At 38.4% G+C, this 27,729-nt stretch overlaps 1 protein-coding gene across 2 annotated transcripts in view; it reads right to left on the bottom strand.

The window, feature by feature from the left end:
* LOC126857423 (kazrin) overlaps nucleotides 1-27,729 on the bottom strand; it is a 110,380-nt gene that overhangs the window by 60,964 nt on the left and 21,687 nt on the right. The window contains exons 1-2 of one of the 2 annotated variants that reach the window (XM_050606832.1): nucleotides 14,449-15,359; nucleotides 9,956-10,287 (exon numbers count right to left, since the gene is read on the bottom strand). In XM_050606832.1, the coding sequence (XP_050462789.1) occupies nucleotides 9,956-9,965 (10 nt within the window). In that variant the 5' untranslated portion in view covers nucleotides 9,966-10,287; nucleotides 14,449-15,359. Of the gene's footprint in view, nucleotides 1-9,955; nucleotides 10,354-14,448; nucleotides 15,360-27,729 lie in introns of those variants that run through there. The other variant, XM_050606830.1, reaches the window with a different exon arrangement.

The following is a 27,729-nucleotide window of genomic DNA, read 5'->3' as shown; positions in this document are numbered from 1 at the left end:
CCAATATTTCCTGCTTCTCTCCTTGATGCGTTTCGATCGATCCTCGCGAAGGGTGGAGAACCAGGACCCGTAAATACGAATTACGAAGCGACCCATTGTACCATCTCCGAATAACGTACTATCGGATAACGAGACGCATGAATTAAATATAACATCGGCCATGAGAAAGTCTCGTTCGATCTAAAGTTCCTTCTTTTACTCGGAAACGTTTTTATTTTAATATTATTCCGCGTCGCATCCATTTCACTGTGCGCTGCATCCGCGTCAGATTTGCAATTTCCTGCGAGTGTTTTTCCTCCTCGGAGCCTTGCATCATGTGTAATTTGCTCTCGATGGCGCGTATCTTCTCAGGAGTCCGGGCACGAGTGGCTGTCTCGTGAAACTAATTACCGAGAAACCCATTTCAAAATTTTGTTTTGCCAAAACGACGCGCGTGCCGCGCGTCCTCCTTCTCCAGATATATATCCCCCGTATGTCGTCTTTCATTCTCGTGCGGAGAGAAATTGCGAAGCGCCAAACTCGGGTCGCGGATCCTCTCCTCGGCTCTGTCACAAGTTTCGCGCAGATGAATGATAATTCCTGCCGGAATGGAGAACGAGCTCTTTCCCTCTCGCGCGGAAGGAAATCTCGCGAGATGCAGCGTCGAATGATCTCGCGGCACTTTCCGGCTTGCCTCTTTGCCGCAACGTCGGGATTTATGACGTAAACGTAATACGTATACGCGAGCGCGGGTCCTGTCTATTGTCGCGGGATTCGAGGCGTCGTGCGATATCCGGGTAAAAGTTTCTTCAACTTGGCGCGACGCGTACGCGCGACTCTGATGCAATCTGATTGAAATGCATAAGCAATATGTTTCGACAAAGAGATTCGTTAATAGATTTTCCTTTAATTCTCGATATTTTTTAAAATAATTTAATAATATCTCTCATCAAAAAATATAATAACATTTAAATCGTAAAAAATAATAACAATCAAATAATTAAAATAACAGATAATTAATAAATAATTCCTAAATAATAAATAATTAATAAATAATAAATATAATAATTAAAATAATAATAATAATTGAAATAATTTTAACTTCTAGAAATCTAATCATTATTTACATATACAACAAATTTTTTACTCGTAGAAAAGTATTTAATCGAGAGCTGTAATCAATATAATGCAACTTCAGCCAGCGAATATCAACTTATTTTCGCGTTTCCGCGTTCCTTCACTTCTCCATCTTTATTCCTCTGCGAACGTTACCATAAACCGCCTCATTAACCCGATATCATCGGCAACTGACCAGAAAATAGCTTACACAGGCCATACGCGATTTTAATCTAGATGCGATAGAAAAAAAAAAAAAGAGACGAGTTCACGTGCAAGCGTGAAATGGCGATGGCGATGGCGAAAACTCGAAGCAGCGCGAACTTTAAAGCTAACGATGGCAGCGAAGTTAAACGCCCTTTACTTTTTTCCGCTTCCCACTTTAATTAGTGCGCCCTCCGACCGCGTAATTATTGCGTTACGGTTGCATTAGGCGCCAGCCAAGGCGAGTCCCTCCGCCGCGCGAGAGAATACGCCCAGCAATTTCCAGCCTCCCTCGTTTTTCCCGTGCGCTATTTTCTTTCTCAAGCGTATTAAACACTGCCGGTGCTCTGTCGCGTAAACGGCGTGACATTTTCGTTTAAGCTCAAAAAAATGCGCTCGAAGGAAATTGCAGCAAAAATATTGTTTTTACAACAAATTAAAAAAATGTATGTTGTTTTAGTAAATGCAGTACTTTAGCTTGTTTTATATGAATAAAATTCGTATAAATTTATACTTTTGAACTATATATATATATATATATATATATATATATATATATATATATGATCTTTTTTATGATTATTTTGATTTCGATTCAACAGGTACGTTGAATAAAGTTTATTAAACTTGGACTTTTCATAAGAAAAATCGTCTGGAGAAACTTATCGACTGAATGGTGCTTCAATTACTTGCGCATGTTATATCGCTAGCATCTGATTGTTTCGATTAGTGTATTTAATGAGCATAAAATAAAACAATTACACAAAAATAAAATTGGAATTTAAAAAAAAGAATTATCTTGATATTAAACGAGATAATAAAAAAATCGATTTGATGCTCGTCATATTCGTACTTTCAAGAAAACGCCATATTTTCGAAAAAAAAATTAATCCGTAAAAATTGTAAAAATTGTCAAATATAATTTGAAAATCTCTTTCGGAATTATCGAATTTAGCACAGTCTTATCATTACATTAGAAAACGCATAATTCGCGGTCAAGCCGCGACTTTTAATCGACCTGTTCGATTTTTGTCAGCCGAGAACAATGAACGCCGAGAACAATCAGTCTCGCACGATGGAGCATCGAGGATGAGTTTTAACGGTGAAAGCCTGACCGGAAGAATCGACGATCCGTGACTGACGATACGATAATGCAAACGGTACTGAAATCTTTTCGTTCCAGACGAGATGTCGCCGCACATTTTATAACAGTTGCGACAGACAGATTGGCACAGATAACATCGGTTATCTCACATTAAATTTCTCGAAACAAAGCAATTGAAAATCTATTATGACATTAATCTCTGTAATTCTTTTAAACGGTTGAGAAAATTAGAATACAATTTTACGAAATCTATGAAACAGAGTCGAGAATTTCTGAAATGTCAAGTTTCACATTTCATATTAATTAATAATACGATCAGATTAGCGTGACACGAGTTGTATCCAGATGTATAAATATATGCGTAATAATTCGCGATTAAAGTGCGAAGATTAATATAGGAACAACTTTTGCAGAGTCTTTTCTTTAAATAAACACCCGGAGCTAGGCGGACTCTATGCAGAAACGGCGAGCAAATAAAGGAAGAGAAAAGCAGAACGGCCGCGAAATCACCGCGAGCAACCGTAATATATTCTAGCGCCACGTACCGAGTGGCGCGGAAACACATGACGGCCAAGTTTCCCTTCGCACGGGCAAGGTAAATCGTTCCTTTTGCCGTGGAAGCGCGCACGTGGAAGGATAGGTTGACCATGTCCAAATTCAGTTAGCGGCGAGGAAATTTATTTTGCGTCGGTGGCTGGTCTAATGACGACTAGCTAATTGCCATCTCTCTCTATCTCTCTCTCTCTCCCCCTCCCACTTGACTTGAACTATCTTCCCATTTCCCTCTGCCTCGATTTCTCTCCAAAATTGCCTACGGTTGTAGACATAGATTACTGTAGTAAAATGAGATCAGGGAAGATCGGACCAGAAAAGAACAGAAATAAAGGGGGAATAAATAATGAGGGTGCAGCACGCCTTTCGCAATTATTTAAAATAATATATTCTTTGTATATAAAAAATTTCAGTTTGTTTTTTAATAGATAGTGCATTCCAGATTCAAGTGAATTAGTTAAATAGATTCAGCTCGCCATAAATTTGCACACATCAGTCTGGCTAATCATCTCTCTAAGGACAAAACTTTTTTTTTTTTTTTTTATTCAACGCAAATTAATTTTGTTAGCAGATAAGTATAGAGCTTTGATCGGTTAGTTGTGGAACATCTTGTAGAAAGCAGAAAGCAGAAGGAATAGAGAGAAGCAGATGAGGCCAGGGCGATGAGAGATAGAGCTAGAGCTATGAATATTTATACCACCACGGCGCAAGCGGTTACCGTGGTAGAAGCTTAGGAAAAAGGGACGCTATACTGTACAGTGACATCGAGGTAGGTAGTTACGGGGATTCTATACGGATAGAGAATGCGGCGAATGAGCACGGTTTCATAATGCATAGGGTACGCTCGCCATAGTAGCGCGACACGTAATATGCGCGACGCGCATTAACTGTATATATTGTATTATTCGCCGTACGTACGCGAATACTCCTCGACGTAAAATTAGCTGCCCTTACGTGTACCCCGCATTATGTAAGAGCGGCGAAATTGGGCCATAACGGAAGATAGTTATTTTCACAGCGCTTTTACTCGCGCGCGGTTATCGAATTTCTTATATCCCATTAAGCTCGATTTTCACATTAAACAGATAAAGCTCAAAATCTAAGTTGGTGATGTTTAATTGAAAAAATTATATAAATCTATTATCAAATTAAATTTCGCTTTTATGGCAAAATATTTCGTATTTAGATATGCTAAATATTATTTAATATATCTTATATCATGCATAATTTTTCAAAATTTTATTTATGCCAATAACAATTTATAGAAATATTATACTTAAAAATGAGAAAATATGTATATACAAGAAAAAAAAAACCAAAGGGTGCGAGAGTGCAAATTTTTCGTGCAAATGGTATTGAATACATCGCGATTTAACTCGGCAAAAAAAGAAGAGAAGACAACTACGTTATAGCCGTAGTTAAGTGAACCGTGAAACAAGGTATATAGCGGAGCATATGCTGCATCTATCGCGGTTGGTTAAAGACTTTATCGTGGCACAGTGCCCTGATAAATAAATATATATATATACGTGCAATAGCTCGCGAAAAGTCTATTCAGAACTTTGCTATATACCCAATGTGCCCGAATAACCGCATTTCTTTTATTAAATTTCTATAGCAAATCAATAATCAATTTTTTTAATTGATAAAAACTTGTTTGTTAGCAACTTCTCATTGTTATCGACTCTAATACTTAATACATAGAGTGGTACTTTATTTTATTATTTAAATTATGCGCGCAATTTCGGAAAAAACATTTTTGGCAAAAATTTCATAGAGAGTTTCAAGGAGAAAATGTGATATGCATAACAGATTTTTTATAGTATGCATTTTTTATAATGTTTTAATATTTTCTCAGTTTTTTAATAAGATCATATATTCTTTCTTCCATAAATCGATTTTACTTTTCACTTTACACATAAAATCTTAAGATAAAATTATAACAAAATCAAGTTTCGCGATAATTTAATTTTTATATATAATAACATAAAATATGTAAAATTTTGTAATTATAATATCCAAGAGACAAAGATAATGTTAAAATATCATGAAAAATGCATGCCAGAAGAAATTATTATACGCATATTTTTTTCTCTGAAGCAGTGAAACTTTTATTGAATTAATTTTTCAATAATTGCACATAACAAAATTAATTTACCCATAAAGTTAAGTATCTCACTCTGTATATCTCATTCGATAAAAGAAGATTGAATAAAATTTTTATTAAAATTTACTTAAAGCCAAAGAGATGATTAGCAAGATGTACATCAAGTAATTTCCAGACTACGTGCATTGATACTTGTGTATTTTCACGTTAATCATCTGGGATTAAACACTTGTTACGTGCACTCTCCTGACAAACGAAAAACATAAATTGGAGCGCAACCCTATTAGTGTTGCAGGCATGCAATGCAATTCTGCACGCACGTTTGGGATCCAAACGCAACAATGCGCTTGTCGGGCGATGGTTAAGCATAAGTTGAAGGCATAGAGAGTTCGCAACATACACACACACACACACATACTTTATCCGAGTTCATACATGCCAAAGCCCGCGAGGAGATGCGCTAAATTGCTTCTTAATTGCCAGCGACGTGCTGCTCGTGTAAACTCACGCGAGGGGTGGGGAGGGGAGGGGGGGTGGAAGGAGGGGGATTAGCTAGTCACGCTAATCGACCCCGATGCATCCCATCGATCGGCGTGGTGCATCGATATCCGGCGTTAAAACGCACGCGCGAAACGGAGCCTTTTATCTCCGCACGTAGTCGATAAAGCGATCGCCTCTCGCCGATTTTATTCGCGCGAATCTAATTCGCATGCACACATTCGCCGAAAAATTGCGACGAAGTAGTATCGGAAACGAGTTACTCCGGCCTGAATTGTGTTAATGCGTTTTGGAATAAAGTGCTCCGGTCTACGAGACACCTCAGCATACTAAACAACGCATTACAGTAACGTGCGATAACGATTTTACAAAGAGAGATTTATTTGAAAAAAGAAATTAATTATATATATATTATTAACAAGAGAATTATTAAACTAAACTGTAATCATCTTTTATATTCATGTGTTTATAAAATAACATATCATTGTTTATATTATTGCTCTATCGATACTGAAACGCTTCTTTTATCACCTTGTAACGTTTTACGATTCTATGACTGCGATTATGTATAATTGGTAAAATTGATTTCTATAATGATAACTTTGATATTATCATTACGTACATAAAAAGATAAAGACGAGATGCACTTATTAAGCTGCTCTTCGAGCGATAAGTCTGGCAATCGCCAGTTAGGAGTTAATCGAACGTGGCTCGATTTCAAATGTCATTTCCTGTCCCGTGTAAATCGAATGCTATGGTCGATTCTTTCATATGACAGTCAATGTCAGATTATGACAGAGAGCGACGCACATGCTGCACGATATCGCATTTTTATCATAAAGCGACTTCGTTATCAATTGCACGAGCGTGTGAGCAATTGCGTGTACACGTTTATACGCACATGTTACGATGTGAAAAGATCCCGCAATATTCCCTTTTTCCATCGTCACCATAGATTATAGGCATATCGTGGCAAAATTATACAGAATACTGTGCATATATTTATTAAAAAAAAATATATGTTTATTAAAAATTATATAAAAATATAAATATATATTTAATTTTTCACAAAAATATATATTATAAATATTTAATTTTTTACAAAAACATATATTATAAATATTTAATTTTTTACGAAAATATATATATTACAAATACATATTGAATTTTTTGAGAAAAAATTCAATAAAAATCATTACGAGGAAAGAATTGTGACGTTGCGATCGGATCCGAGGATTAAGTATTCTCGTTTCGATAAATATGCATAGCGCGCATTTTCTCGCGACATTTCTTCGATACATCGGCCGACAGTATATCGATGCGCCAAGTTGCACGGAGAAGAATCGCGGTCGTAAAACAAAAGTCATACCCGCGACGGTACGATATATTTATATGCCGACGAGAATTACTCCGATGTAGGCGGTGGACATATGCCGGAGTGAGATGGAGAGAGTGGGAGCGGGCACCCCGTATATCTTACCGTGGCTTATATAGTAGGAAGGCCGGTTATTGGACGGACAAGAATAGAGTGCATCGCTCTCGAACGGAACATCCGTCTAACCGCGCGCTCACCGCCGGTTCTCATTCGCGATGCACATAGAGAGATGCAACGCGACCGCGCCGAACGTTCGCGTTGCCTTGCATGCGGTTTGATCACGCGTTGATATATCGTCGCGCTGTAAAACTCCGTCGTCGCGTGCTGCAGTATCGTATTTTACATCAATTAAAAGGTTGACAGCAATAAATTGTTCGTGTATTTAATATATGTGATTTATTAAAAATATATACTCTCTCTCTCTCTCTCATTCTTTTCTCGAGTTGCGGAGTAAATGGCGTCATAAAAGAAATAATGCAATATTAATTCCTTGATAATAAAAAATATAATGCCAAAGATATATATTTTTTTTTTAATAAAATAAAATTAATTTTTTTGTGTGTGTTAGATACATATTATCATTTATAAAATAAAATCTAAAAAGGAGTTTGCTTGACGAATTTATTATAATATAATTATGGAGAAATAGAAGATTTTTATAACAAGTTTAGCTAGTAAATATTAAATTAATCTATTCTGTTAAAAAAGTAATTTATTAAAATCAAGTAATTACCGAAAAATAAATTTATTTATGATTCTCATCTACCCTAGAGTCCCCAGTAAAACTCGCATTAAATAGCAACCGAGGTGTCAATAAAAAAATCTTAGTTTTCTTGCAAACGTTAGAATGTTATAAAATAAAGATATACGGCGAAAGAGTCTCTTGATAACTTCTTTGTTAAAACAAGCAGAGAATATCGTGCCGTCGGTCCGTCAAATGTTTAATTACGCGAATAATATCTGAATTAGCGGAGCCGATTCGAAGGGAAAGAGATGATACACTATCTAATTGCGCGATGTGCATTCTTGCGACGATGGGGCAAAAGTGCAGTGCATTTAAGATACTCGTCGTGTCCCGTGTTTCAACCCATAAAGAGAGAGAGACGTCTCTGCAACTGCGGCTTAAGGTGTTCGGGTGAATAAACGATGAGAGGAGGGCACGTTTAAGATTTTCTCCCCGTCTTCGAATCGATTAAATCCCGAAGCGAGACCGAATAAAAGTACAACACGCGGGCAAACGAAAAGCAAACGTTATCGAGGCTTTTCCGTAGAAGTCTCTCCTCTTTCACGCGGCTCTTTCACGATCAGTTTAAGTCTATTGCGTTTCCACTCGACAGGATCCTATAGACGGGTTAAGACCTGGCAAAACGATAAAGCTGAAAGCGTGTAAATTATAAAGAATAGAGTTCATCAAAAATGAAAGATTTCTCGTTTTTCTTTCGCACATAGATACCGTCTACTATTTCTACAATCGTGCACACATTGTTCCAAATAAGTTTTTTTTTTTAATTCGTTCTTAATTATTAATTAATATAACGTATCGTTAAATCCATTTCAATTAAAAAGAAATAAAATCCTGAAAAAAAAATCTTTGAACGGCGAAAAAATTATCCCGCATATTATTGCATTAGTTTCATGTGATTTTTGATAATTCGTACTTCTTAAAGCGAATGTGACTGTTCGTAATACTTAGTAAAGCCCTTTCACACTTTCAGACGTTTTCTCATACATATTTATTGTCTGTTAAATAGCACAGAAACTAACGTCGTCTAGTCATTACCGCAATTATCTATCGAGCGGGCATGTATATATTATTTTTATTCCCGTGAGATCTAGAACCTCGCAAACACGCAGCGCGAGCGTTCGGAAATGACGGGACGTTGCCTAAATTAGCGGCAATCTTTTGCCGGTCGCGTGTGCAACGTGGACAGACGAGTTCGCCCGCTGCGAATTCTCATAAATATTTATTGCGCGTCAAAACAATATGCAAATATCCAGACGCGTGTTCGTTTTTGCACGCGCTTTGCAGAAATACGTATATGAGACGGATCGTTTTGCGATCGTCCGACGAAGATTGGGACCGAACGTCGAAGCTGTCATAGTCGGCCGTTGTATTTATCAAAACAACGGCGAATTATCCAAAATTGAATCAAGCTCGTGTCGTATATTCGGGGAATGGAAATGCCGCCGATTACAAGTTCGAGCTGCTTTATAAACATAGCTCTTTATAAACAACAACAAATCGCGCGAAAAAGGCAGAACATGTATTTATTTATTTATCGAAATTTACATTTGTATAAATTCAGAAAATGCAATTGAAAAGTTTCTGCAAGCTTCTCTTAGGGTGAGTTCTATGCGCCATAAAAAAAAAAGATTATATAAACTTTAAATATTTCTTGCTCAAAATCTGTACAATTATTCAGTTACATCTTGTATATAATATTTGTTCGTGAAGAGATTTTTAAGAGATTATATCTTTTAGATAAAAAGAAACTTTTGCTCTTTTTTAGATTCAATATATTATTATGTCGATACAAGTATCTTGTCAATAATAATTCGTAACATTTGACAGCTCTTCTAATATTCTGCTCTCCGAGTTTCAATTTATTTCGAAGAAAGAAGTATGTTTATAAAGCCAAGTAAAGTAATCAAATCTTGTGAGAAATTAAACAAATAAAGAAAACAATGTACGATAAAATCGATAGTTGTCATTATTTTCTATTATTGGTTTCGTTGTTTCAGAAAATATATCTTTACGACAGCGATTTCAGTTACACCATTTCGAATGTATTTAAAGAAATATTGCATTTTACAATTATTCTGAAAGTTTGCTGCAAAATGACAATTTTTTGAAATCGATACATATCACAGCTGATCGCGAAAAATTGAAATTGCTTTCGCGAATGTAACCGGCGACAATCCATCGATACGATGACGAGCCGATACAAAGACTACGAGAAAACTCGAAGAAAATAAAGAGAGAGAAAAAAGAAAAGAGACTTGGGTGAGAAGAACTTGCCAGTGAGCATTCCTCCGTTCTGAACTCCACCGTAGGTCGGCTTATCCGGAGCAGAGATGTTCCCACGCTTCGCTCGCGAATGCTTTGCTCGTCGCTACGAACTGCAGGGCGAACTGCTCGGCCGTCCAATCACGCTTCCACTTCCGCTCGTTTCATCGGCTCAGTAGTTATTCATGGCAGATGGACCGCGACCGCGATTTAAAATCACACAACACTTTCGCCGGTTCTCATTCCATGACGAATCAATCTCGTTTAATTAACACAGAATGAAATCTGTCTAACTGTCATTCCATTCGACACAGAACAATCGCTGTATGTTATTGAGATATTTTCTGTTTATAATTAATGATTCTTATGTACGAGTGGAGATACTTGTTGATCCCGTTCGGATATAATTTCTATTTAATGAAATTTTTCACGTCAGTCGCATACACTCGCGAAAGAATCATCCCACGCGTTAATGATGGCAATTGAGACATTTGAAATGAATCGCTCCCCGTTGTCCTTTGTTCGCGGGAGCAAGAAATCAGGTCACATACAACCAGAAAGAGAGAGAGAGAGAGAGAATACTTTGTTCCTTCGGTACTCTAATAATCCGTTGAATCGCAGCCAGCGGACTCACGATGATAAATACAGACAGTTCTAGCAATAAAAGTTAGACCGTAAATCGATTATTATTCGCAAAAATTGAGTTTGCTAATTCGAAGCAAAGATCAACAAAGTTGCGCTCAATCTTCCCTTAATGTCATTCGCTCTATCTCGATCGAGCCGTAAGAGTTCTCAAAGAATGCAGTAATGCAGTGAAAGAAAGTTCGCCGTTAAATCCCCTCGTAACGAAGGAAAACACTCGAGGCAAACAATCGCGAAGCCAGCACTTAACGCGATTACGCGTATTTCTGTGTGTCTTAACAACGAGATAATCTGGAATTATATCTCCGTAAGACCGTGCCCGAATTTGCATCAAGTTCGCGTTTTATTAATCCATTTATTATCCCACTTCCTGCCGGAATAAGCGCGAATCTCCTTGCCGAATAGCTCGATGGCGAATTACGGATTTGTATCGCGCCAATTTATGTAGCGCGAAATCGAATCAAGCCGGCACAAAGATATCCTCTCGCTGCACTCGACTCGCTAATATTATTTGCCGACATCCGTTCGATTCGTGCCTGATTATTCGCTCGAACGGAACCGGCGATGCGGGGACGCGATTTGGTATCGCAACTTGTTGTTACCGCGACCCTTTCACGTGAAAATAGAGGCGGGCCAAGGGGGGAACAAACGAGAGGAAACATCGTAATGCGTTTATCGAAGGGAATAAGCTTACAATTCTACCTTTTCGAGACCGCGCTCGAAAACGTAGTCTCGCAGGTCACCGTTGAAATTTTACGTTATCAAAAATACAAATCAAGTCCTATTTGTTAAAATAATGTAAAGAAAAATTCAAAGATAATAATTAATAAGGCATTAATAAATCTTCGTAAATAAATATCAATAACATGATAAAATAGAAATTCATATATTTGCGGATGATATAAAAGATTATATGCAAATTTTTAAACAATCTCGTCAATTATTATGCATGTGACGCTTGGAAAACATGTGAAATTGCATTTCGCATTTGCATATCGATTTAGTTCCGCTCGGATCTGCACGCAGCGGGCGTCATATGATCACAATATGACGGATGCATCCTGTTCCGAGCTTTCACCCGCGGAAGGAAGGTAGAGGTACACGGACAGGATGAGACAGCTAGATGTCGATATTGGAAACGTCGAGCGAGCAATAAAACACGATACGACAGTTAAAAAGAGACTGTAGACTCGCGAGGCTCTGGGAGGGTAAAGCCGATGAAGTCGCGGATCGACTACCGCAAACGAAATCTTTCCTCGTGGATTCCTCGTGCAGGAAGTGAGGTCACGGAGCAAGAGAGGTCGGGAAAAATGAAAATAAAAGGGCAGGTCCGGAGTAACGTTATTTGTGGATCGTGGCGCGATCCACAGTTTTCTCTCTTTTCCCTCGCGAAACTTGGATGGAACGTCGAGAGCTACGCGACTTATTTGCTTTTGCCTTCGCTGTTGATTCGCTCACTACTGGAATATGCATGATACTGCCGTAGGTCACTAAAGTCACGTGCTTGAATTTTTCGAAAAACGGCGACGCTATGTGAAAGAAGTAAAAAATAAAAAATTTAAAAAAATGAAAGAAAAAAAAATGCAACTTCGGCGATATCATGAGCAAAAGAGCTCACGTCCGCGCGTGTTGTGTTTATAAGATACCGGGCGAATTTATGAAGCACAAACTGTAGTGCATTGTCGGATGAAATCCCGCGGGAATGGTCACGGTTGTAACTTTGTGCCCGCGAACAAGAAATACTGAAAAGAGAGAAGAAAGCACACGAATTCAAAAGAGAAGAAAGGTAAGTGTGGCTCGTCGTGGCGTTGTTGTTCAAAAAATATCCGTAGTAGGTGGCGAAACCGCGAGCCAACAAGGTAACAATTTATGTCATCGCTTGTAAAAAACCAACTGCTACCCGAATATTTCGGGATCCAGAGTAAAAAGGTTAAAACGAGCTTCCTCCTTTCGCGCTTGAAACATTTTTGCGGTTTTAAAGAACCACGTTTCCTCGCCAAACACAAATTCTCCTTATCTTCTACATTGCTTTTAGCCATCTTACGGCGAACAGAAAATCAATAAAGCAAGAAAGATAAAAGGTAGATGAAAGGAAAGAGGATAGGACGGTGCGTTCGAACGGGATTCATCGTCTGAGCTATCTTTTCGCCGTTTCTAGAAACTAAACTTTTGTGTGTATATCGCGAGAAAAAATAGTAGAAGAAAAATATTCCGCAGCGCGATCTGCGATGCGGTACCATGTTGAATGCAGCATCAGCGTAGCGAAACATTCGGATTAAAAGTGCTTGTTCAGCCGTGTTACCGATGCAACGAAACGACGTTGATGCGGTGACGTTACACCGCTGCACCGAACGCAAATGCAATGCGGATAGCTATAGTGTAGGTAATATAGTAGCGATGCATCAGTTGGTATTGCGTTTCGCATCGCAGATCGTTGTCTGAGAAGATGTGAATTTACGTGGGACGATGCGGGAGGAGAAACGCATTACTACTGCATACCTACTGCACGAAATGCACAAAGTTTCTCTCTCTCTCTCTCTTGTCATGTCTCTCTCGGCTGAGCGTCGCACGATCAATTTCTCGGCGAAGTTAATGTAGTATGTTATATAAAAGCGACGTGAAAGGTGCATTAAAAATTTTCTCTATTAAAAACAGATATTAATTACCGAACTCAGATGTTTCTTTAAAAAAGTGAAATATGACATGGAGCGCGAAATCTTCTGATACTTATTACGATATTGTGATATCGTAAAATGTCATGGAACATATTCAAGTTTCTCAACGGCATCAATTTTATGATTAACTGAAAAAAAAAAGAAATATCACAGAGTATCGAGTAAAAATATACTTTGTGCGGATTGCAATCTCTTATCAATTTTTTTCGCGGAGAATTAATTTTCTTAAGCATTCAAAAAAAGAATATCCGATTTTTTTATCGAACAACAAATGTTCAATTCCCAAGATCTTGGCATCGCACAAATCATAATTGGATTTTTTACTATTAAAAGTCAGCGTACGGACGCAGCATCCCGCGGGTTGCACCAGCGGCCAGTGGTTTATAACCGCGCCAGTTCATTCACCGCTCTTTAAATTCGTTGCACCGTGGATATTTTTTCCCTGCAATCGTAACAATGCAATCGCGTTTTATCGTATTTGATTTTTTATTTCAAAGTCAAGTCGAAACTCGTAAGTGTAAATACCATCGCGAGGGCAATCTACTTTTATCAAGGTTGCGAAAAATTTTTAATGCATGGTTTACAGTACGCTTGAGATTTCGAAAGAGTCGCTTGTATATGTATTTCAAATTTCTCAGATGGAATCAGAAGCCACGATCTTTTCTGGTATATTTATATTTATATATATATCTTCGTATATGGAACTTTATAAAGGAAAAAGAAAAATCAGAAAGAGAGAAAGATAGATATAAATTAAATACAGAAAAAAAAAATAGAAAAAGATACTTGCTCCGAGATTTCAATCAAAATCAGAAGCAAATAAATTTATACAAATTGCATTTCGTACACGACATAATCAAACAAGTCATTAGAATGTGACTCGTGAACGTATCTATAAATATTTTCACTTATAAATTCCCCTACCAGTGATTAATATAAAAAAGAATAATTTATAATATTTTTTTCGATGTAAAAATGAATGCAGAGTTTAGTAACGATTTACTCGCTCGACGTTACCGCGTCATTTATCGACTACCGGCCCGCACTTTTACATCCTCCGCGTTGAAACGCAACGACAAGTAACTCGAGGCGTTGGCGGTTTTCAGGGTTTTTCTTTTTTTTTTTTCTTTTTTTTTCAATCCCGCAGTAATTCGATTCCACGCGACGCATAAACTCCATCGGATTCACCAGCGTTTCTCCTACATTTTAGCACTTGTACACTTCTAGAACTTGAAGCGCGTCGCGCAGAGAGAGATGCACCTCTCGTCACTCGCTCGTTCCGCTTTTAGCACTCCGTGCAGCAAAATCTCCGACGAAAGTGTCGTGGGCCCAGACGACGGTGGGTGTCACGCCAGCCTTGTGTGCGGGTTATCGTAGTAGAACCTCTTCGCAGTCCACCTCCGTTCGCTCGGCGAAAAAAGGAGGCGAAAGAAACGAACGTTGAGGAGACGGCAAAGAGAGAGCGTCTTTTATCGAGAAAGCGAAACTCGAAAACTATTTCGCGTTCGGATCGAATGGAAATGAGAAGAGACGCGACCGAGAAACGGACTCAGCCTGGTCGTGACACCGGTTCACAACTGACTGAGAATGCAAGAACAGAACAGGCGAACCAGACGTCGGTCGACCTGCAGCGGGCCCTCCACGGGGCCCCCGTAGTGGGGCGGAACCCTCTCGTTTGAAGGGGCCCTCAAGGTAGCGTGCCGGCGGCTCGTTCGCGCCGGGGTTCGCCTGCCGTCTGAACAGGAAGAACGACTTCTGGCCCACGAGGCCATTATTGTTTGCCGTTATTATTATTGCCATTATGCGCATCCTGCGCCGCGGCGTTTTGGTCGGCCGAGTGCAACGTGCGGGGGTCAGGCTTGTCGGAGGGTGACATGTCTATATGGATTTTATTTTTGCGACCGTGCACTGCCAGAGCGATGCTGGATGTTCGCGCGAAAGGCACGATCGCGCTTAATGAGAGAATGATAAGGCATAAAAAACGATAATAGAAGCGCGATAATGGATCTTTTTCCTATTATTGCAGTCGTATCGATTTCTCTAAGCTGCGTATATATTTACAATACACATTGGGATTTTTTTGGTTCTTCCCACCGTTTTATAATGCATATTTCATGAGCTTCTCCCAAATTATTAATTAAATATATCTATTTATTTTTATATATTCTATATAAACGTTTATTATTTTAATAATAATCTATTTAAAAAAATTTTTTTTAAATTTTGAAAACACATTTCTCTTGGCAAGAAGAGAAAATCGCGAGATATGAAAGGCTGAAAAAACGTATTCCATTTTTCACACGGAATTTTATGTTCCTCGTTAATTGCAGTTCACCCTCTCGAGTTAAGCAACTCCCGTTATTTTGCAAAATTCAACAGTCACACAGCAGTTTCGGGAAGCGTGGAAATTTACGTGGCAAACTTGCGGGAAACTCGGAAATAATCGCGAAAAGCTTTTCAGAAACGAGCAGGACCGAAAGAATCCCCGCATTACCACCGCGCAATGATAAATTTTAATAAAAGGCTGAAGCCTTTTACCCTTTTCAAAAGCAGATGCTCGGCATTAAAACGATCTGGCCGGGGCTGAATCGAAAAAATGTAGTAACGAAACACCTGAGCCGCGACTGATGCACAATATCCACCTACCTGATATCGAACAATACGTTACCGCGTCGATGTATGCATTCCAGACTGAACACACGGTATACGAGGAGCTTTCATTCCTGCGATTGATCGAGCGCAAACTCTACGTATATACGCACGCAACATCAATATTTAACGCGCGTATATTGTTTTTCCTAAAAAAGGAGTATTACAGTAAAGTTGTGAATTTATACTGGTATTTACGAATTAATTTCGAATAAAGCGTGTGATTTAAAAGTATTTATTTACTGTATAAATAAATAAACTCTCCCGAATATGCGTCGAATGCAAAATTTAATTGATACACGATCAAAGCGCGCGCGGACATGATATGTTTATTTCAATGAAAATCGCACGCGAGAACTTGGATGTATATTTATGAAAAACATAAATTGACTTGCCTGAGAATATTAATAACTATGAAAAATGTTATTAATAGCTAATCAATAGTTAATCAATAATAATTAATAGTTTATCAAACAATTAATATATTTTTGTATTACTATTTATATTTGAAGAATCGAAAATTGCAACTAGAGATGCAAATATGACGATACGTGCATCAGTCGTGTGGAATTGTTCTCACTAATTTTCAAAGCGTTTTCCATGGAAATTCGCGTGACATCGCTTACTAATGAATTGCGATGTAAAATCACGAGCGTGATATTTTCCACAATCTGCTTATCGCGCAGTTTTCCGGATCAACGCACGCGGAAAAGAAAACAAAAAGTGTTGCGTGAGTAAGTACATACACATGGTATAGAATAAGGTCTAACAAACTGGATGATGTTCATCAACGCACAATCTGCATTTTATGCTCAAAATTCTAAAGCTGGAAATATTACAAGCGTAAAACGAGATATTTTCTAACGCAAAAGGTATCCTTACATATTTAATTGCTAATTATAAATAAAAAAAGAAGAATTAGTTTATGTGAAAAGTTGGCGTATTATCATTTAGTGAAATCTCATTAATAACTAACAGTTCTAATTTTATTTTTAATAATTCTATATTTATTCATAGTTTAAAATATAATTACGTTTTACTTTGTCTTGTGATATTTTTCTTATTATTTTTTGACAGATTTTCAAAGATTTATATTTTACATAAATTCTAGAAAAAATTTTATGTTTTAAGAACATTGATAAAAACATAAAATTTCTTCGATTTAACGATCAAAAATATTTTTTTCAATTGTGAAAAAGGATATAGGAACGTAAAAACAAAGTCAAAACTCTTTATCATATATGAATTTCTACGAAATGTCGGTTTTACAAGTAATTATATACATAAGTATTATGTATTGAAAGAAAATATTTTAATTAATTTAAGTTGAAAACTAGAAGTTTGCATACGTAAATCAAGTTTTTTTAAAAAAAAAAAAAATGAATAGCAAATTAATTGGAAAAATTTTTTAAATGTACTTAAAATTCTGTTTTTAAAATGTATTTAAAATTCTTCTTATCATATTTTTTAATTGTAAAAGGATATACAAGTCGGTTCTTATGATTATAAAAAGCTCTCGCGAGAAACAAAAATTGTAAAATCATTCTAGACACATTAAGATTCTTATTATGATAATTTACCAAGGGACAGGTTCGCGCATCTTTTTGCGATATGCTGGCTTTTATATCGCGCACGGATATCATAATATTGATTTCATAATCATGCGCCTTCGTCCGTACGTTTTAAGCAGAACGATGTCATTAGCTTTTGCACGATTTCTTAAAAAGATATACACGCTCGAATAATAATAATTTCTTAAAAAGATATACACGGTCGACAATCGGAACATCTCCGTATAAAAAATTCGCGTGCCAAATTCACCGTTTATTAAATAACATCGAACGCGATTGTTGCGGAGAAAGGTCAAAGAACTCTCGATAAATTATATCGTTCCACGACTAGAAATAGCGGTGGTGAATAACAAGTGATACGATAAATTTGCGTATTGTATAGCGTGGAAATTCTTTACCGGTCAAAAAAATGCATCGAACGCGACGAGCGATGAGGAATTGCGCGCCATTGTGCAATCGGCTGAAAAGACGCGAAAATGTTTCATGGCGTTATAATTCCTAAATCGATAGGCGAATCTTTTGTCGAAATCGAGTTTGCATTGGCGCCACGCCACGTTCACGGTATAACAGATATCACGGAATAGTTTGCTCGACGCGGTAAAGGATCGTCGTTTGTGACTATCAGTCTGATACGAGAGATGAAATGGAAATATACAAAGATAGATACATTGTGATGTGTCCAAGTATCCAGATCTTTTTTCACGTTATTCGATTGTACCGATAAGATTTAATTCACTTTTGCATTTTATACCGTTGATACAGGAAGAATATGTATATAATAGATGAGAGAAAAAGATATCCCAATAAAACTTGTCCGATAAAACAAAGAACGTGGCGCAATTTAATTTCATAGAATCTTGAGAAAATCTTAACAGAGACATATATGTGTGGTAACAATTATCGTAAAATACACTCGGAGAGTTGCGCGAGAGCCGTAATAGCGTGTTTAACAGAAAGTGCAGAACTCGTTTACCCGCGACTATTGCTCACCAACACGTATACACCATACTTTCCTTCACGCTCGAATTCGCCAAACGATCCCCAACTACTGTTAAGTGTCCAATCCGTTTGTGGTAACACATCGCGCTGTCGCAAATTTTCACTCGCATTAACGTAAAAGAGGGAAAACTCCTTATGGAAGGAAAACAGCAATACTTTTTCATTACTCCGTGTTAATTTCTTAATTTCTTCATATCGTTAAAAAGAATTCCACTATTTTATAAAATGTCTTAATGCTATTCCAAGTAAAAGTACGAAGAGGCGATTTATTGAAAAGTGTTAAAATATTTAGAAGGAGGGGCACGAAAAGAATTGAGAAGAGAGAAGAAATCTTCTCACGTGACAGCCTTAATCCCGTCTACTGCCCGTTTAATTGCCCCGGGTAATCCTTACAAAATGCAAATCGCTTCATTTCCCTAGCGATCGGGCGTCGTTATTGAAAACGTCGCGAGTAATTTGCTCCGCGCGCGCTAATTGGCAAGGCCGTCGGGGGGTTGACCGGTCGATTCACCCCTATCTTGCGCTCCTATCTGCAGTAAAAGAGTCGGAGACACGGTGTGTCAAACTCTTTCAGGCTTTTCGAGACGGCGATTCGAGCTTTTCCAATAAGCTCGCGAAAATTGCGCTCGCGCGAGGAAAAGAGGACGACGTTCGGGAAAGCGGACGGAGAATCGATGGAGAGGCGGGAAGGAAAATCGGAAAAAGGCGATGCGACTAGCGTTGAATAATGCAACGCGCGTACGTCGTCCTTTCGCACTTTGGCGTGTCTTCGGACTTTCGACGCTCTGAATCAGTCTTCGTAAATTCTTTACCCTCCGCCTACTTCGTACCCCATTCTTCCCCGGAAGACGAGAGCGGAGTTAATGAAATTTTTCATGAACCGCTCCTCGTCTCGCCCCTCCCCGTGACCCAAATAGCCACAATTTGTCTCCCGCAAAGTCTTCTAATTAAGGGCTACGATTGTTTCGAAGTTGTATCAAAGAAAAATATAACCCTTTGATGAGTAATAATTTTTAATTTTTTCTCCTTGTTAAAACATGATATATAAATCAATTTATGTACATGTATAATTTCTATAATATTAGTTAAAAATATATCAATATTTTAAATATATCATAACTAAAATCATTTTTTTTTTTTTTCAAATAAAAGAATAAATATCTTAATTCTAAATTTATAAAATTTTCTTATCTCTTTTTCACAGAATGATATACATAAATTATGTAAAAATTACTTAGAAACAAAATATTAAGGGAAAAAAAAAAAAAAAAAAAATTATCTAATGAACAAAAAATGTTGATGTTCCAAATATTAGCAATTTAAATCATTGAATTTAAACGATCTATTGAAGATTGATTATAAGTATCTCGATATATGTTCCGGCATTAAATGCAGAAGTAAAACAAATGCAATCACCTGAAACCCGTTCCCTTCGACTTCCGGATCTTCCAATTTCCTTCACGTTCGCTGTCGATGAACTTCAATGCTAACCTGGCGAAGAACAAGGGTGACCGATTTCGCGATTGGAATTACTGGCGTTTTCCCGGGGCCTTTTTTCGAAGGCGTGACTGGAACATCAAGGCGATCATTCACTGTCCTTCTCTCATCCCGCTTGCGTTTCCTACTCTCATCGGGATAGTAAAGTTTACGAGGCGTATTTAATAGCGCGATAAATATCGATACACTCTAGCAACGTTAAGACGCGGCGCGCGGCGTGTCTACGGGGCTTTTAAGTACCTTGATATTTATGTAGCTACAAATTATCTGAGAGGTCCCCACGCCTTTCCCATTCATAAATCGAGACACGATGGCGTTCAGCCCTGAAGCAGTAAATTCAAGGGGTACGATCGCTGGATCGTCTTGCACGGCGATATCGATTATAGTCGGCGTGAAAATTTCAAGATATAATCGGACATAAACTTCTCGTATAATATGTCAAGAATAAGGAAATCGGATTTTTGTGAAATAAAAAAAAAAAAAAATCTAAAAATAAATTAATAGATGTTATACACGTATTAAAATTAAATACAAAAGTATATCAGACGTAAAATAAAAGGATCTCGCGCAAAGATCTCCATTAAAGTCAGATCAGCAAGCATATTCGATCTTTGTAGATGGCGAGAATTATGTAAATGTCGATGTCCGACTAATGCATGGGGATATTGATGTGAGGTAACGGCGCATTGATGCGGTAGACGGTAATGCACCTGCGGAAAGCCTTTAAAGCTATAGTTCACCTCTCGTCGATCGCATAGGCAGGCGACATAATTAATCGAGAGCATACGTAAAGCGATACGCGCTCTTACCGACATGAATCGAGGTATAATATCTGACTTCATCGTAAAATCGGCAAAACAATAGCTTTGCTACGTGAGTTATCGAGATAAGCAGACACACAAATGCACGATGAACTACTGTATATCAAAAGATAATAAAAAATTTAGTAAATTGAACCTTGAATAAATAAATAAATTATAACTAAAAGTGAAATAAAACATAATCAGACAAAATAAAATTAATTATGGAGTAAAAATTAACTGCATATTTTCCTGTAATTTGTAGCAACTACCGCTCTTTCTCAGAGAAAGAGATGTCAATAAAAAAAAAAATAAAATTCTCGCCAACTGGCCAGGTATTTCGGAACCACTCTCTGCAACATTCGGTCGTTTCCGCTTTAAAAAACTCAGCAATTTCCAGATGGGATCGTTAGGATATGTCGACGCGGAGCGGGCCTGCCTGGACCCTTCGTGGCAGATGCCGTAAGAAGGTTTTCGAGATGCAGCTGTCGCCTCACCAGAACACACTCGGATCCGGAACTCACACGAGCGGCTCCTTCGTATGTATGCATACACACGGTAAGCTCATTGCCTATGTATATGTACGAGCATAGAGCACATATTGCGAGATGACTAGAGAGTCTCGACACCTATGAATACATCGGCCTGTTTAACGGAGTCCGATGCCGCTCTATCCACTAACCATGTGACACCTCCTAAGCAAATGACCGGACGATAAGGTGCATCCAAATGCATGAGTGCATCCGACAGCAGCGAATATTCTGCGGTTTCTAGTTTCCGCGAATTTAATTTGATGCTTCATCAATTGAACTATTCAATTTGATACGCGCAAAGAAAGATATAGATAGGTTTTTGTCGGATTTATTAATAGAATAAAAATAAAGCAAGAGAAATAGTATCTCTGCAATAAATTATCATTATTATTATAAAAATCAAAGAGAGAGAGGAAAGAGAGAAGAGTAATTATAGTTCAATATTAATTTTGAAAAAGCGTAAACTACCGATAAAAATAAGTTGCCGACAGGAATAATCTCATGCGAGGAATATGCACGCTATCATGCGCCGCGAATGAGTTTTATCGGGAAACTCGTGTCACACACGTCGCTACAAATATTTACATTGTTTATATCGAAAAGTAAATAAACGTCGGTTTTAGAAAGTACTCGGCAAAAAAATATTAAATCGATTTCCCACCCACAACTATGCGCCGCACGTCATTTAGTTCACGCGAATCGTACAAATATTTAACTGATAGAATATAAAAAGTTCTGCATCAGAATCAATAATTTTTTGCCAACAAAGTTTGATGGTAAACATAAAGTTTAAAACGATAAAATATTTCTCAGCCAAATCATCTATTGTAACAGCACATGACATTAATAAATTTTCAATAATTTCAGAAATCCTATGAGGAATGTTGTATATATATAAGCTATGTACGTACTAGAAATTGCCAAGCTATTATAAACTATTTTATATAATAGTTATATCAATTAGCGGCCATAATACTCGAAAACTATTATAAACTATTACAAACTCAAATTGATTAACTAAAATGAGATGAAACAAGGCTGACATTTTGCCAAAAGAGAAATTCTCGGGAAAATCAAGTTAAGTTATATATAATGTGTAACGCCGTAAATTCAATAATAACGCTTTCCATTAGAGCACGGAGCGCTGATGTAATGCGAGGACGAAAAAAAAAATCCGCCGATAAAAAGAAACACGCGGGAAAGGAAGGATTTCTGCTGTAGAGCTCAAAGTGGCTTCACGTATCGTTAGTTTTCATTCGCGCTCTTTCTTTCGTCGAGATTAACGACGTCAATAAATTCGAGTTCATAATGGCAAATCGATTAATATCGATATAACGATTGAGAATCGCGTAGAAAATAGAAAAAACAAGGGGATGAAGAAAATTGCGATAGAGGGAAAACTCGCACGACGACCATGCGGGAAATAGTTATTTATGAAGTCGAAGAGAGAGGCCTTAAATCCTCGAAGGTCCAGGTGAAGCCCCGATACAAGCACCACCTGCCGCCCACAGGGCATCCCGGGTTCGCTGGGCATGAGCCACGTGGGTCCTTCGCGAGAAGGCTCTTGAAAAACTATCCCGAACCCTCGTCGCATCCGGGGGTCTTCGAACACCTGCGCGTGCTAGAAATGACTGGTTAATAATGCCACGTGCAATATCTGAATTGCTGAACGCGACGTCTCTATAATAATATTAATATGTCATAATCGGGAAAACCGCAGTAAGCACAAAATTATTTCAATTTATTTCATTTATTAATTATATGGAGAGCCTCTTTTTTATATTATATAATAATTGTTTATAACCGCACAAAATATTTTTACATTAAATTAAAAATTCATCGTTTCTGTAGGTAAATACGTAACTTTATCCATAACATACAGAGAGCGAAAAAAGAGAAAAGATGATCTTCATTATTATTGCAATTATATTACGTAACAAGTAGCGTACTTGTTTTGAGAGCGTACTCTGCATTATAAAACAACACGTGGTGTTCATAACTGATAATAAATTAACTAGTTAACATGGAAAATGGAAAGCGACTAATTGGTCCATACAGTTAAGTTAAATAACCAGCCTGATAACCGACCGAGGGTACGCTGATTACATTAACCGTGGCTTTCCCGTTAATTTATAATATCCTTCTCGCCGGTGCAACGTCATGTCGTAATTCCTGAATAATTGAAACAACTACCCTTGTACGAAATCCAGGTACGGGATTAACATTGTACGTAACGTGTAAAGAAAAGAAAAAAAAAATCACCGTCCTGAAAAAGTATCCTTGTAATCCCCTCCGAGGTGCTGCGTCGTCCTGCGAAAAAGATACGGCAGATCTAAACGTTGTATTGCAGTCGAGATGAAACGACGCAAAAGAACATTAAGGAGGAAAGGGAATGGTTGGAGAATCGAAACGGCGGACATCCCCGGATATCGTATTTTCTCGGCAACTCAGCTTGGAGAGAAGGGCCAGTCCCCTCTGAATCGCCCTGTAGCATCAACAGGGGTGGAAAACGAGGTTAAGGGAGGAGGATGACTAAGTACACGGAGGGTCGGCCTCCACATTGCGGGAAGAGAAGCGAGATCGTGGAGAAGATAGAAATCGGGGCTCTTTCCCAAAATTTCTCTAAGACTCGTTTAACCTCCTTCCGAGATATTCTCCCCTTCCCCCACCCACCGCCCACCCCCATACATACACGATGAAACGAGAACGCGGAGAGAGGATTAAAGACATAGTGCCTTACATCGAGCGGGAGGGACCCCGACACGGAGCGAATAATGTCCCGAAGAATCTCGAGAACTATAAATTCGCGGTTTCACGGCGGTAGTTTTGCACCTGCGAAGCTCAGCAAGAGAGTTTCCTGTTGCACTTTGGCCGACGATTAATTTTTCAATAGGATTAGGGAAAAAAAGAGAATGGAAATTCGCCCAAATTTCCCAGTTTCCATCAACTCGCGGCCAGCGAACTTCAAATCCTCCTCTCGAAGCACGTTTTTTTTTTAGGGAGAGAGAGAAAGAGAGAACAGGAAGGAGGAAAAGGGAAATTCGTCGGCTGAATTCGTTTTCAATCGCGTCACAATCACTGTCAAATTTCCGCCGGCTCGACGCGGTTTCGTTGCGCGAAAAAAGGGCGCGACGATGCGCGCGCGCTTTCAAGCCATTCTGTATTAGACGGCGAGGGTGAAACGGAAAAATCGAGGGTGGAGAACAGAGTGACTAACTGTACAAGCACGAGGAGGGTGGCCGTGAGTACAGGCTGCGAACAACGAGTTCCTGTAATACAGGGTGTCCCTGCGGAACTTTATGCTTTTGACACGCAAAACTTCGAACATTGAGGCGATTGTTTCCGATTTTATATAAATAAGAATATATATCTTTTTACAATAAAAAAAAATCCATCTTTACCGTAATGTAAATACGCGATATGTATATAACTTTTATTTTTGGATATGATTTTTTAAATATATATATATTATAAGAAAAAAAAAAAATTTTTAGAAAATCCGTTTTAGCGGATTTTTCGTTAATTTATTTATCATGAAGAAGGAATAATGGAGAATTATTCTTTGAAAAAATAGGGCACATAGGTATAAACGAGAATGGCCGTTTATGTGGCGACTTCGATGACAGCTGAGTCCGCCCACGATTTTCCTGTATGGTACATTTTCACAATAATCCGACACATCTATAACGAACACGTCACTCGGCGCACAATATGTTTCTCGTGCACGATCCGTAAAGGGCATATATAGCGACGCGGTGAATAAGGGGCCCCGTGCTACGTAACGTTCCGCACGTGACTACCAACCACTGTCCCCTTAATTCATGTTTCGTCCTTCCTGCTCGCGCTCAGGGAGGGAGAAAAAAGAAAGGAAGAAACTTTCGTCGGAGCTTCGACGAAACTTTCTGCTGTATCCTTTTTCCGCGAGTTCGTGTTTACTCTACGACGACGACGACTTTAATAGCGAACGGTTTTAATAACGTTGATGGCATGGAAAAAAGAAAGATCGAGAGAAGAAGAAAGAGAGAACGCAATACCGATACTGTTAGCATGGAGATCCATTAAATTTTATGAACAAACAGTACGTCACTTTGGAAACTCGCTTCGCAGTGAGAGATGAGATGCGCCGTAAGCAACTTGCGTCTTTGATGACATATACAACTCGCTTCTCTGATATGTCATCTATAAATTCAACATTCAACTGCAGTTAATACGTCATCGCACCATCTCATGCGTCTATCTCGCGTATTTGCAACTAGAAAGTAGGATGACGGATACTGTGCTACGTTTAACTTGAATTGAAAGGTCTAATGTCATGCATTCAGTAAATGTGTCATTTTTCCAATCTCTCGCTTTGTTTATTTTACAGCAAATTTTATATGTGTATGAAACATCCAAGCTATGATGTGAAATATAATTATGTCGTAAACGTTATAAACGTGAATATTAGCCGGTGCGATGAGACACACAAGTGTGTCCACGTGGACAAGTTTTGACATTTTTACTAATTACAGAGCGCGACGCTAATTACGAATAATAAACCTCGCTGTAGAGCGCTGTGTAAATTTTTCGTTTGATCCAGAAATTTTTGACAATTTACAGCTAGTAAAAACGCTTTCGTATGTGATGCCAGCCAGCATTATTAGTTCTCTAATGACAGTTTATAAATCGGTTTCACAGACAGATACATTTATCCTTCTCGTCACTATACGGGTTCGTATATCGAGCTATCGAGCTCTTTGAACAAAGCGGCGATAGTTTTTGTATTGAGTCACTCGGTAAAAAAAAAAACGGCTAAAATAAAAATGCAGAATTACGAGATTCAATATTCCGGCAGCCAATACCAGCGGCTATCCTCGAGATACGAAGCTATTTCCCGTTAGCGAAAAAGATCGAATGATATATGCTTGCACACATATACATACATCTTTCCCGCAAATATAAACTGCTCGTATTCGATATTATTCGTAGTAATCACTAGGATAAATATTGCAACACAATGTCCGGGATCCATTGTTAATCCTTGAATTCGATTCTGCAAACGTAAACTGTGAGACTCCATATTTCTCGATGAATTATTTGTACACAATTCTCGCGAAATACATACGTATAATCGTGATAGAATAATACAGTAACCAAGCTATTATGACTGAGAAACAACTTATTTTGGCCGGAGTGAATAAGCATCGATGGGAAATCAATAGTCAGTCTCTCGGGGCAACGGTTACTTTCGAAACACCCTGTACACGGGTTACCCCACCGCCAGATATTGATTTAGTATTACGAGCGAGAGTCCTCCAGTCTACAACAGAGCTATTCTGTCGGTCTCATTTCTCACGTTCGTCGAAACGCGATTCGGCTGCTTTGTCGAAAGCGAGTTCGACGTAGCGTGATTTCAGTGATACGGTCATATGCCTGTATGCGTATGTGTTTGGATTACATTCTTGAACAAATATTTCCTTTTCCGTCTCGACAATAATTTTCGAATTCTGATCTGAATCTTCGATCGTGCAATCTGTTACACGCATCCTTCGATAAAATTTAAAGAAGAGATACGACGTGAATGAGAAAAAAAAGGATTTTTATCCACATTTGACAAATTTTAAACTCTTGTTTTTAATGTGTTAGTAAATATAAACATAAATTTCTCGACTTTTAGATTAATTTAATAAAATTAAATAATTTTTTTTCAAGCTCGCGTAAAATTCGTTAGATCGCCGTTGCGTTAAATTCTTTAATATCTAATAAAGCTTATGTGATTTTCGCGAATAAAAAAAAAAAATTGCAATACAAGACGAATGCAGAACAAGCAAGAAGAATGCGACATCCTTCTGGTATGAGTCTCTCTCCCGCGGCGAAGATGAGATATTGACAGCGAGATTGGAAATCTTTCGTTCCATATTTTCGAGGAACGATGAAAGGCCGGGAAGAAGAGTTCGTCTCGGCGAATTGACGGGCGCGGTTGAGTTAAGCGCACAGCTCGCGCTTTCGCACGAGGGGTTTTGCGAAGATTGAATTGTAGGCGGACGTGAGAGAGCTCGCGGGAGAAAAGATGGCAGCGTATTATCCCGCGCACGCGAAAGACAGGCGCGCAAACAAGACTTGCATCCTAGCGCGGATTCCACATCGATTCGAGAATACGAGGAAATAAAAGCTAAGATGTAGGTCGACGACGCGTGTCGGCGCGATTATGAGGAATATGATTCCACTGTCAGCGGCAGACTTTTCAATTTCCTACAATGTGGCTTTGTGCGAGGCGAGGAGGATGCGAACTTATAGGAAAGGCAAGCCGCGAGCCACGAAGAACTTCTAGATTAAACCGTCGACACAGATCGGGAAATGACGAAATTGCCGCGGTTATTCCTCGGTCGAGGAGGTATCTCTTGCGCGCCGTCCTGTGTTTTCTCTGCGACATCGAAACAC

Source organism: Cataglyphis hispanica, chromosome 21 (genome assembly GCF_021464435.1).
Source record: "Cataglyphis hispanica isolate Lineage 1 chromosome 21, ULB_Chis1_1.0, whole genome shotgun sequence".
Classification (NCBI taxonomy): domain Eukaryota; kingdom Metazoa; phylum Arthropoda; class Insecta; order Hymenoptera; family Formicidae; genus Cataglyphis; species Cataglyphis hispanica.
The sequence above is the reverse complement of the archived record's forward strand: the minus strand, read 5'-3'. Positions and strand labels throughout refer to the sequence as shown.